Source organism: Lepisosteus platostomus, chromosome 14 (genome assembly GCF_059453375.1).
Source record: "Lepisosteus platostomus isolate fLepPlt1 chromosome 14, fLepPlt1.hap1, whole genome shotgun sequence".
In the NCBI taxonomy this organism is placed as follows: domain Eukaryota; kingdom Metazoa; phylum Chordata; class Actinopteri; order Semionotiformes; family Lepisosteidae; genus Lepisosteus; species Lepisosteus platostomus.
Window position 1 is genome coordinate 32149178 of NC_142624.1, and position 12846 is coordinate 32162023.

Sequence of the window (12846 nt, forward strand, 5' to 3'; positions counted from 1 at the left end):
ATTTTTACGTGAAAATAATGAGTGGAGAAATACTCCATAAGCAGTTGTTATTTGAGAGCATTTATTTATTATTTGATCAGTCTCTCTCCTGAACACAACATCCAGTGGAATGGAATCCTCTCAGACCTTTGGGACAGCACTTTGGACAACATACACAAGACAAACGCACAAATAATGTTTAGAACAGAATGTCAGAAGCACTATGGATTCTTAATGGGAATTACTATAAAACATTACAATACACTGTTATTACAAATTAATGGAGGCTAAGAAATGTGAATTACAGTTTTTTTTTTAAGTAATATGAACATAGTACTTTCACCAAAATAAGTATTATTATTTCCCATTTATTAATTGTATAGAATACACAGTCCAGACAGGTTTACAACAAAAGTCAGTCTTTCTCATTCTACTGAGAAAACATTTGGACTATGTTGCGTGCTTCCAGACAGCAGAAGTGACGGAGTCCTATAATGTTATATATATATATCAGTGTTTTTTTGTCTTAATGAAGGGTCAGGTCCAGACTTAAATCATACAGCGTTTATTTTAGTGGCTTTTCTCTCATATAGTGTAACATTAAAGAGTCCAGAAAATGTTAATTACACAACAGCTTGCTAAAAAATACGTTCCATTCCTCTTACAGACACAATAAAATACTTTTCAAACTTAAAATCATCTCCTCACTACTTCTGCAATACAGAGAACTGACAAGCATGTTTTACAAAACCTCACAGACTACATACAATAAGAACATAAATATGTCAAAATATATACAAAATATATAACAAATCTGAATACTTAATTTATCTCAAAAGGTATTTCCCTTCTAAGTATACACACAGCACCAACAAAATAATATACCACATAGTTTGTTTCCCTTCTGGTGTGTGTGGTTGCCGACTCTCTCACACTCTGCCTTTTCTTTTATAGCTCTAGGCAAGAGAATACTGGAATGAGCACCTCCACAAACATTTTGTCTTCCAAACCTTCGCATCCAAATAGGATGCCACTCACTGAATGGCACTGAATGTTGGTTTGTCAAAGGAACAATGGAAACCACATTGTGAAAACAGCCCAAGACTAGTACAGTCCCCCTGTGCACTTCAACAATACATGAAGCCACTGTGCTTTGTAAAGACCTTGCCTTTCTGGCATTTCAATATGCAGTAGTGATAGTTTTTTACCACATCTAGTGGACAAGCAGAAATATAGACTACTGGAAGTGGAGAAAGTCAAGCTTCATATTAAGCTTAAGGCGCAAGTGTTTGTAACAATGCTTTTTTTGCTTTAGCAGAAGCATATATATTTGGTCGCAGGATTTCATAGCAATTTACATGTCTTATCCTGTTCAAGACTACTTTCTACTTAAAGCTTAGGTTTATTGTCCAAAACTCTTAGTTTTGTTTTTTCAAAGTTTTCTTTCTGTCTGGAGCTCTAACAACTGAGCCTGGTTTTCCACAGCAGAGTACTCTGTCTCAGACACTTTAGAGGCATCGATGAGCTTGGCCAGGCCTGTTTTGGTGGAGTACTTGAAGATGAAGGCCTTCATGAGGTCATAGCGGTAGTTTCGGTTGATGAAGTTGTAGATGACGGGGTTGACGCAGCAATGCGTGAGTGAGAAGCACTGAGTGAACTGCAAAGCCACGTACAGAAAGTTCTCAAGCTCACAGCTGAAAGGAAGGATGCTGAGCAGGGAGAGAGCATCGATCAGGAGCACCACATGGTAAGGCAGCCAGCAGACCAGGAAGACCACAATGTAGGTCAAAATGATCTTACGGCTGAGCCTCCTTTCCTGATCTGTGGAGGAAGAGATGGCCCCAGCCAGGAGGATGTAGAAGACTGCAATGACAGGGAAAGGAATGGCAAAACCAAGAATGATGAAGCTCATCTGTATGCCCACCACCCACTCTTTTGGGCTTTCTTCAGGGTACACTGGGCGGCAGAAGGTGCTCTCGCTGTGCCCTGATTTCACTGTCTTAAGGAAGTAGGTGTCGGGGATGGAGGCAGCCAAGGCCAGCAGCCACACCAGGATGCAGATGAGCCTCCTCACTATCTTCTTCCGCCGGCTGTTGGAGTCTCCAAAGAGGACCACAGAGAGGTAGCGGTCCACGCTCATGCAGGTGAGAAAGAAGATGCTTCCAAAAAGGTTGACACTGAAGATGAGGTGGGTCAGCTTGCACATGATCTCCCCAAAGGGCCAGTGGCCGTGCTGCACCAGAGAGCTCACCCAGATGGGCAAGGTGGTCACTACACACAAGTCTGCAATGGCGAGATTGAGGATGTAAAGGTGGGTCTCATAGCGGTTCCTCTCAGCACGCAGGTTCACCCACACCACCACTGAATTGGCCACCAGGCCGATGATGAAAACAAAGATGTAGAAGATAGACATTGTGTAGAGGACAGCATTTTTGTTGAAACTGATAGGGCACACTACTGTCTCGATCACCTTACTGGATAAATTGTCTTCCCGGTCAGTAAAGTTAAGATCCTGAAGAAAATCCAATAATTCTTCCATGTCGATACTCATTTCAGGTCGATTTCAGATGTCTCCTACAAAACCACAAATAAGAAGGTGTTGAAGGTTTACATGAACAAAGTTACCAAAAAGCTTCATGGATCACACTGAATTAGAGTATTCCCTTTTATCCTTTAAACACAGAACTGAACCAAACATTTAAACAACTTCTTACAAATGGTAACAATGACAATTATTCTAATTGATATCAAAATATCAGGGGAGAAACAATATAAATAACATAAAAAAATCAACAAACTGTACAAATGTATGTAAGAAAGCGGTGTAACAATTCTGTTTTTGAAAAAAATCGAAATATGCATAATCCATTTTCTAATAAAAATGTGTTAACCTCTCAACAACTGTAAGACCTTGCAGTGTCTGGAAATGTTAAGTTTGTTACTGCTTTTTGTCAATTCATTTTTCCTTTCAAAAACTGAGTCTAAAACACATTAATAAAATTGGTAAAAGCTTCTGTGTATAATATATATATATAGGTTTCACATCCCCGTTAATTGTTCTAGATAATAACAATGCTGACTTTTTATTTTAATGTTTTCCAGTCATGCTTTAAAAGGTGGTGCCATAAAGATTATGAAACGAGATAGTGTTTCTGTGTTTTTCATTATTTGCAAAGCTGGATAAAATAATAGGCCTTGCCTGTTTCCCCATCATATACAAAACATTTTTAATCGTTTCCACATCAGTCCTAATCTGTCAATACCACCGAGTATTTGAACTGAACTTGTCCTTGCCAGGAAGTTCAAAGTGAGGAATTATCAGACTCTAGATGCCCTGTTTTGACATCTGAGTTTAATCTACAAAAGAAACTAATGAAATAAGAATATGCTTGTGGCCTACTAGACCCCTAGGGAGCTGGAACGTAGTTCAGTGTGAGGGAGGGCTCTAATGCTCTTTGTTTTATCTACTGTATATCAACATGAATTATCTCACTTCTTTTTTAAAAACCTACAGAATACATGTATGGTATTATGCATTCACTGTTTCTAATCGTACTGAGAATGCATAAGCAAAAACACACTTCAATAGCTAAAATGACATGAACATAAATATGCAGTTGAAGTTTTTCATTATAAAGGGAGCTGAAAAGTGTTAAATGGAAACCATAAGACTACTTGGATCCAAACAATTTGGAAAGCCACTGTTGACTAGGAAGGTACCTTGAAGAAGAAAATACAATCACGAAAAATCCTTTATAAAAACCTACACAGTTTTCACAAAAAAGTGTTTTAAAGCAAAATTAGGAGATGAGTAGCAAGGCTAAATTCTTTTATTTTTAGGAATGCAGATTTAATGAGGTTTTTGAAACCAGTCAGATCTTCAATGCACGTACTTAACACAAGAGTAATGTATATCATTGTATTGCAGGACTGTGGGACATTAAGAGCCTTCACCTCTGTCCCACATACAGCTTCAGAGCTCACACTGCTTACTGGCAAGCTAATCTTTATGATAAAAGAACACACCAATTCTTCTTATGTGTAATAACATCTTGAGATGCACCAACATGAGAGAGTGCATTTACTAGAAGACTACCAAGTTAGTCTGGAGACAATCACATTTGAGAGCCCCAGGTCTAGAAGGAAAGAAACGTCTAATTAACAAATTTATACCTTTAAATTAGGTGCTCTGATAAGCTGAAAGGCTGGACTGCAGTTAGAACGTAGGTGTAACAGGATCCTAGGCTCTGTGTCAAGTTAAATGTTAGTCCAAAGGGAGAAGAGGACGGAGGCCCGAGGGCTATGTACATTTAAAGCCTATAACTGTCTGCAGCCAAGGTCATAAATGATCCCTAAAGGCTACATTCAGCAGTTCTCGACATGCAGTGTTTGGGAAGCCAGCAGGCACACTGGGAACTCTTTTTGATGGCACTCTTAATGTTATGGCTCCATGCTGTGTTTGTAAGAGTAGAGTGAGACACCAGCACACTGGAATGTACCCCAAGGACATTATGCACCCAATACCATTTTGTATTCTCACATAAGATGCTGCATATACTTACACAGACATGTACCTGCTTAAACTCTTCTCAAGAGGCTTAAATTAAAGGCGTTTCATGGAATACACAGTGAGTGACGAAATTCACACATGAACTGCAATAATGACACTGCAAATGAATGGTGCTATTTTCAGTAACTGCTTCTATATACATAACCATCTCTTCTAGGTCAGCTTTTGCTATTCAAATAAGAATACTGTATGGCTGATAAAGCAGATTTAAGGGATTTAAAATGATGATGGATGTAAGCATGGCACTATTATGAAACAGTCATGAGGTAGGAATACATGAATAAACTAGTTCTAGTTGATGAGGAGAACCACTTAATACTTAATGTGAATGGAGATGTATACATACATATAAACCACAGCAATACTTTCCAATTAGGCACCATTTGAGGTTTTAGATGAAAGCTGCTAAAACGCTATTGTATACAAATATATATGATTTTTTCCCCCCCATGTTAGAATGTATAATTTAAGACTGTCAAACTATTCCAAGGAGCTTAATCAATTTTGAGCATTTAAAAGATGGAATGAAAAGGAAATATATTTTTCATCCACTGCTTCAGATTACATAATGAGATCGCTCACTTTAGCTGGCATTTGTCTTCCCCAAAAGTAATCAGAGCCTTGCAGAGACGTAACATTTCTCGAAAGTTATTTTTGTTACGATGTTCGTCACTGTAGCCTGTCTGGACTGGTGAAAAGACAATGACTAAGCTCGTCTTGACACACCACAGACTGCTGCATGCCTGAAAAAGCTGACAAAAAGCAGGTTTTCACCCTGGGACACACGTGCACAAGACGATAGGTCAATCAAATTTAAATGAGTTATACAAACGTGATTTGTTCTTCTGAATATAATAAAATGTTGCTGCTCTACACTCCCAATTCCCTATAAATGGGACATGTTTACAGTTCAGAAACAGAACAGCCCTTCACCTCATCCCTTTGGCTCATCAGACCAATGCTTTTTAGCACAAAAGGCTCCCTGTCTGGATGCAACTGCTCCCAGAGGTCTGAGTTCTTGCACTCACACCAATGCAAAACCTGCCTGTACTCTCTCACTGTAAAACATATAGGCAGACGATTATCTATTTCCAGCCTTTCAGTGTTTAAACATGTTAGGTGATATGCATGTGAGGTGGTTTTATTCACTCTGTCAAAGAGAGATCCTTCCAATAGTTTGACGTTTTATGTCATCAACAAGGAGTCTAAGTTAGAATAAGAAAGCTGTGCAAGTTTTGTGAATTTTAAATGTTAAAATTCAGAATAAACTAGCAGCTCTTGTAAATAGGTAGATAACCATTCCATTAGCAACAGCTCTCAGTGATCATTAGTGATTATTTTTTTAAACAATTTTAGATTGAAATCTAGGTTGGGAAAGAAATAAAAAATGTATTAATCTAGATTTTTGATATAACACCAATCTAACTCAGCATTGGATTCAAACACATTATTGACACTATGTTACTACAATTATGACATAGATTATTAAGAATTCATAAATAGAAAAAAAAACTTAATCTAAAGTGTGTCCTGAAAAGAATTCCACATGAAATAACATTTTTTTACCATGAGAAAGATACAAATCATAAGATCTTTTGATTATATTACATTCTTTACCAGACAATGAAGCTTAGTGGGTCCTGAGAGGATTATGAACAGTAGGATCTGATTTCTTTACTGTAATATCATTGTACTTGAAGCATAGTCTTTCATCAGTGCCACTTTTCATAGTCCAGGGCAGTGCTGAATGAATCAGAGAGGATGAAAAGACAACAGAGTGAAAAATGTTCTGGTTACATATGATCTAATTCGTAGGCTAAACTTCCCAACACACGCAAAATGTAAGAGCCTTTTCATTTAGGCAACGCTACAACCCACAACTCGCGTGACCTGACAGGTGTTGGAACAGAAATCTGATCCTTTTGTTATTTCATGGATTTGTTTTCAATTATTTAACAACCTTTTGAGCCCCAAAACAAAAGCCTTACCAGTGAATCACGGGTGGGTACTTGACTGCATTGTGTCGTAATAACCCCTTTTAAACCGCGCTCCTTTTGTTGTTTTTTTATGCATTTTCCCGCGATCTAGCTGTGTTTTACCCACTCTAGGAGGAGGGAACCCCCTTGTAATTTAATAGTACTCTTCAGAAGAAAGGCGCATTACCTTGGTTACAGTCAAGCACGCAAGCACCTATTTAGCTCTGCGCTCCCTGGATCGGCTAAACCACATCTCACGTAATGTCAAAACCGCACCACCAGCAGACTCAAAGGCTTCCCATCCTAACAACGTATTTTCAGAATTGTGGCAAAAACAATCTGCATCCCAGGCAATAACAGCTGCCGAAAGCGAAGACGGAGACATACTTCGAAGACTCTTTTCTGTTTATTTATCTGTTAGAGATAAGTAGTTTTCTTTGTTTCCATTATCCGATGCATCCGTGAGTAACGTGTAGCCGCAATCTTTTAATATCTGAACACCTGGTTGCATTAATTAACGTTTACGTTTTGCTTTAAAATGGAGGATTACACTCGTGTTAAAAACAAAACACTAACTGGGCAAAGAAAGAACCTTAATTGCGCCGAAGTGTTAACAACCGTGATAACAGCTACAGTTTCCTTGCAACTGTTTCTTCCATTATTAAAACAAGTTTCAAATTAGCTAGTATTAACATTAAAGACGAGACAAATGTACTGGCAAATAATGAAAACTGCAGCTCCCGAGTTACACTCGCCACACAAATAAACATAAATCAGTTAAAGTATCTAAGGCGAACACACGCTTGCCATTGAATCCACCCATAAATTGGATTTTCTGTTCCGTGTGCAAATTTATTCAGCTAATTCTTTCCTCAGCCTATTGAACTCAGCATTAAGGTACGGCTATTCGAAGTTCTCCGGATGTTTGACGCACAGCTGAATTTAACGCTCGTTTCTGTAGTTCGGTCCATGTGTAAAACATGTTAATTAAATCTGGGAAAAAATCATTCTTAACAGATACCAGGAAAAAACTATAAAAGAAAAAAAAACCCTAATGAGATTGTAGATTAGATATAGCGTTTAAGAGTATACGCATGTTTGTATCTCTATCAATATGGTATAAAATCCTTATTTAAGAATTACATTTAAGAAAACCCGATTTTTATTAAACCAAGGTGAGAGTCCGCGCTACTCTCTTGCTTGAATAAACAACCCACTGATCTCAACCTAACCTCACTTTAACTGCAGCATATTAAGTGACTACCGACACTACAATAACACCTTTGATATTATTGACAGAAAAACAGAGAGAGAAATTACTGGTTCGGGTTCATAAAAACGTGAATTCCCTCGCAAGTACATATCCCAGCTATCACACTGATGGCCATCTTGCGGAACCTGGCTTCACTTCAATGAAGACAAGTCTCTGGGGGGATGAGAACTCACTGTTAGTCTGCATCACCAGCTGTGAAAGGCAGGGGAGCTTTTTAAACTTCATTGACTACTAATAGAAAGCACAGTAGTGGGATGCACAGTTAATCTGAACAACACCGCAGACAAATATTAGCATAATAATCGTCCCTTCACCAGATCCTCAGTAGGTCCGTCCTCACTCTTCAATTTACAGTAGTTTGCGCAGGCTTGGGTTGGCATTTCAAAATGAGTAAAATATCATATATTTATATCTAAATTAAAAAAAAACGTTGCCAGATCTACAGTACTATCACATATTAGGCTGCACTAGTATGTTCAATTTTATCAACTACATTTATTCTTAAATCCAAAGCAATAATTATCTCCTGGTAAAATACTTTAAAACCCCAATCATTTGCATGAATACAGCTCTAGCTCCAGAAACAACTGAACAAAACGTACCTGTGTTTTTGTGAAATCCTTCCTTTCACGTCTGATATTTTTGATTTGCGGCGTGGACTATGCAAATTGAAACTGCGTGTTTATATACTAATTCAGCTGTTGAAGTACTTCGCCAAGTACCCTCCTCTCCGCACTGTGGAACTGCAGTCTTCGCCCCTGCACTTGTTAATATACTACGAAGAGCAACGCCTCCCTCCCTGAGCAAGTCTAAAGGGCTGGTTCATTGAACCCAATGCCAAAAAAGATTGACGAACGTGCTCCGAGTCTCCTTGCAGTCCCTCAGAAAACTCCCTTGTTGGATCACACAACTGCTTTGTTTCCTGCTTCTTGATTAGGAATCTTTGATTACTTATTATAACCGCATGAAACTACGTGAAGTTGCTTGCTTTCGATTTGAAGGTTTTGTCAGAAAAAAGGCAAAAAGAACTAATAATATTTCTGCTATTCTGGTAGGGAATAAACCAAATGTTTTTATTCCTGTGATAAATGTATAGGCTAAGGCTCGGATAGGAAAGAGAACAGGAAGACGTGTAGACTGCTTTTCAACGAAACGAGAGTTTCAAGTCTAATTTAATGCATATCATAATCATGGAAAATATGAATCCACTATTTGAACACATACATATACTCCATATAGGAGTCAAAATCAAGTCCTTAATTCAGATGTTTTAAGGTTTCTATTTGCTCCTATTTCGGCTGTAACCGGATATGATAGGAAAAGACGATCGACGAGTACGTCTCTATAAATTTGACATACGAATTAAAACATACTCATAACACTGTAGCAATTGTTTTTTTTTTTCTCTTGGAGCAATAATCAGTGTCATTTTCGAGTTGAATTTATACTAAAGATGCCACACATCTCTGAACGATTAGCTTTTCTGTAGACCCGGGAAAAAAACCCGGTAAAAAAGGTAACGCTTTAAAAAATGAAGGTGCCGTGATAGAAGCGATTCAGCAGATACGTGGATCAGGAAGCAAATTAAATCTTTCAACAGTCTATAGTCATATCACCTCGAATTCCACCTTACGGCACCCTCGGCATCTTTAGCAAGGATGCACAGGGGCACAACTCTGGTTCAGTGATTGCAGTTTCACAATCATGCACAGCTCCTATTACCGATGCGCATGTTGTACACGATAAAAAAAAAGGGCATGAGGAACTATGCGCTATTTAGGCTTATATAATTGAAGATTCCTCAACAGGTGATACAGAAATTGACTAACATCATCCGGGCCAGCTCCGGACAACCACATTCAAAGCCCGTACCCGACTAGAGCAGATTGAAGATGACCCACAACAAAACTGTCTGGATTTAGTACAAAATGGTACCGATTCTGTTTGTATTTTTCAAAAAGACTTTTACATGACAACCGTTAACTGTTATTACGCCTCACACGTGTTGAGAATGCTTATTAAAGAAACTAGAGATAATCAAAGTTGTTGAAATTAATAAAGTGTAAATTGTCTCTGCTAATGTTAGCGCTTATCGAGTAGATATTTAATAGAGGTCTTCAAATGTATTGTAGAACTGATTTTGCAACCCTTGTGTTGACTTCGTGGGTGTTGACAACAGAAGGAAAACTAGTTCGTAAAATAACATCTTGTAGAATTTTTAGAAAATATTGATTATTTAGATAAGAAGCATGGGCATCTTCATTCCAGTGCTTCATTTTCGAAAACGCCTTTTCCTGATATATATATATAGGCTTACGATTACTCGACTGTTATAAATCAACCTTACTCTTTCTGTGTCACGGGAGCTTTTGATATGATTTTCAGGCTAAATCTATTATACATACATTTATAGTGTCGCTGATTGCCACCAGGGGTCACCCATAATGTATAAAGACTAATGTCTGCGTAGAGCCACACGTAGACGCGCATACTAAATCATTTGCATGCGTATAGACAAATAATAATAAGGCACACAGAGAACTGTTTACAGAGTTTATAATATATACTAAAAAATCTAAAAAAAAACATTTTTTCTCTGAAACCACAGATTATAACAATATCAGAACTTGCTAACACCACTCGTTTAAACGATGACAAAAAAATCGTGAAGCATTAATCTGGTCCCTTTGAACGCGTAAATACTGTATGTACAGCAAGAAAACATCGTTAGTTGTCCTCAAGAAGTTGGAGAGCTTTACTTAAAAAAAAAAGAATATTATTTCCGTCTCTGGCAAGAGCATTCCGTTTTGATTGATCCTGTTTTTTTGTCGCTGGAAGTAGGCATGCACACTACATACTGTACTGTATCCTCTTGGAATAAACACAAACATTTCCACGAGCCCTTCAGCACGCCGCCTCTGTATTGTCCGACAGGGCTCACCTGTTTCTGCCGCTCTCAGCTGTGTGTCTATATTTACCACTGGCTACAAGCCAGGCACTAATTGTGAAGGACTGGTCTGAGATGCTAAGTGGCATAGAATGGTCTGGGTACCCCACTCTAATAATATTATTGTTAATGAAAAGCATTTCAGAAACACCTGTTATTATATTAACCCTTTCGCCCTGCAAGAATGGCCCAGTATTTATGGGCTATGTGATCAGACCAGAAGAACACATGAAAATAAGAAAGGTTACAAATAAGAGCAGGACCTTTAGCCCATCACATTTATTTGGTAGCTACAAACAAATTGATCCCCAAAAATTCTTGAAAGATCCCAGGGTACCAGCTCCTACAACACGGGTTTGGGTAGCCTGTTCAAGACGCCCACAACTCTTTTCAGAAAGGAGGGTCTACTAATCTCGGTTACACAGATGGTGAGGAAAAGAAGGCAAGTTGTAAACGTATTCACCCCTTTCTAATGATGTCCCATTTTCATTATTACACATGAACACTGCCAAGAAATAAAAAACTCAAATGCAATGTTGATTGCATAAGTGTTCATCCCTTTGCCTGACTACTACTGAGTCCATCGTTCGCAGTAATTACAGCAGGAGGCTTGTTTTGAGAAAATACTGTACTTTTGGAAAGCTCTGTATTTATTTCTTAACATTAAAGTAATAAATATTATGATTACAGCATACAAAACAATGTGCTCAGAGGAACTAAACTGATATAATTCATTAAAGCATCAAAAGATTGTAATATATTTTCAAAGCTCGTTTCCAAAAAAAATATGATATGGTTTTGCAGAACCTTACTTTGTTTAGCCAAATACATTTAATCTCTTTCAGGGGTATCTATGCCTAGGTCATACCTATATAAGTTAAAATAAAGTATATTCTCCTTCCCTTGGTCAAAATCAAATTTGAGATTTATATCCTGCAGTTCTCTTTCCTTTAGTGGTGTTACAACTCCCTTTAATCATTTTTAAAATAAATCTGTAATTGCATTTAACAGCTTAATTAATTCCATCAGTTCCTTACATTCACAGCCCAGAACATTTCACAGCACATAAAGCAGAAAAAAAATGAATCCACTTTTTTAGTTTTGTTGAATGAAACACATGCATTTCTTTTGTCTTCCCATATCAATAAACTGTTGATTGTATTTCAAAATCTCCCACAAATGTACACTTGTTTCTTAATGTTACTGCCAATGTCTTTTTTTTTCTTGCTTTTTTTAAACCAGGGAAGGATAGGTCTTATTGCCAGAAGCCTTGAAATGAACACAGTGGATGTCGTGAAGGCAGTAACAGATGTCTAAACAATACAGCTCCATCTCCTTTGCATCTGGGCTGAACAACAGGTCCAGTCTACAACAGGGAGAAGGAAATTCACAAAACATCCTGTGCCTGCACCTGATAACAGGACCTTCCGAGATAACTTTTCCCACAGTTTTCACAGCTCCAGTCGTTGTAAGTTATGTGCATTAACTAGGGCTCTCTGCTAATAGCTGTTTTCGTCTTTCAACAGCTTTGTGAAACCGTCCTTCAGAACTCCCACTATGTAAAGTGTGAGTTAACGTTTACCAAAGGGTTCTATGGCATTGCCACACATTGTATGGAAAAGCTGTGTGTAGCTGAATGGAAAGATAAAAGCATGCATTGTCCTTAGATTTTCTTTTAAAAAATACAAATATTGTACCTCAGTGTGATCTTCCACAGTTTGCTCTAATTTCACAGTTTGGACAGGGGATAGGATAGGAGGGTGAAGGAATCAGTTTTATTGTTCATCACTATTACAGCGTAATAAAATTTATTTGAAAGCAATGAAAAGCAGATGGAAATGTCTAACACTGACGTGATTTAATACATCTATGCCTTCTCAAAAGACCTAAAGAAGCAAATGGCTTCCTTTTCTAGATTAAGTGTTAAAATAAAATAAAATGAACCCCATTCCCCTCATTTCGATATTGATAGGCTTTCTTTAAGCTTGAGGGCAACTTACACTGAGAAAGTGAAGTGAGACCTGTGAGCAGCCAAAATCACAAACCCCTAAATCCCTCAGTTCTTTTCAACGTTAATCTCAGTTGGAATGAATGGAAAAGG

General features: G+C 37.9%; 1 protein-coding gene across 2 annotated transcripts; it reads right to left on the reverse strand.

Moving 5' to 3' along the window:
- Positions 1-528: 528 nt before the first annotated feature.
- Positions 529-8614, reverse strand: LOC148649274 (atypical chemokine receptor 3-like). 2 transcript variants are annotated; one of them, XM_088605694.1, is made up of 3 exons: positions 8401-8614; positions 6167-6292; positions 529-2553 (listed from the first exon to the last, which is right to left on the reverse strand). In XM_088605694.1, exon 3 carries the CDS (start codon positions 2528-2530, stop codon positions 1412-1414), a length of 1119 nt encoding a protein of 372 aa, XP_088461820.1. In that variant the 5' UTR covers positions 2531-2553; positions 6167-6292; positions 8401-8614; the 3' UTR covers positions 529-1411. The 2 variants fall into 2 exon arrangements, with proteins under 2 accessions (XP_088461820.1, XP_088461819.1); XM_088605693.1 differs by lacking the exon at positions 6167-6292 and having other exon boundaries at positions 8401-8592.
- Between the last annotated feature and the right edge of the window lie 4232 nt (positions 8615-12846).

What these genes read in the sequence shown, in the direction of transcription:
- LOC148649274 (XM_088605694.1), bottom strand. Translation starts at nt 2,530, where the DNA reads ATGAGTATCGACATGGAAGAATTATTGGATTTTCTTCAGGATCTTAAC.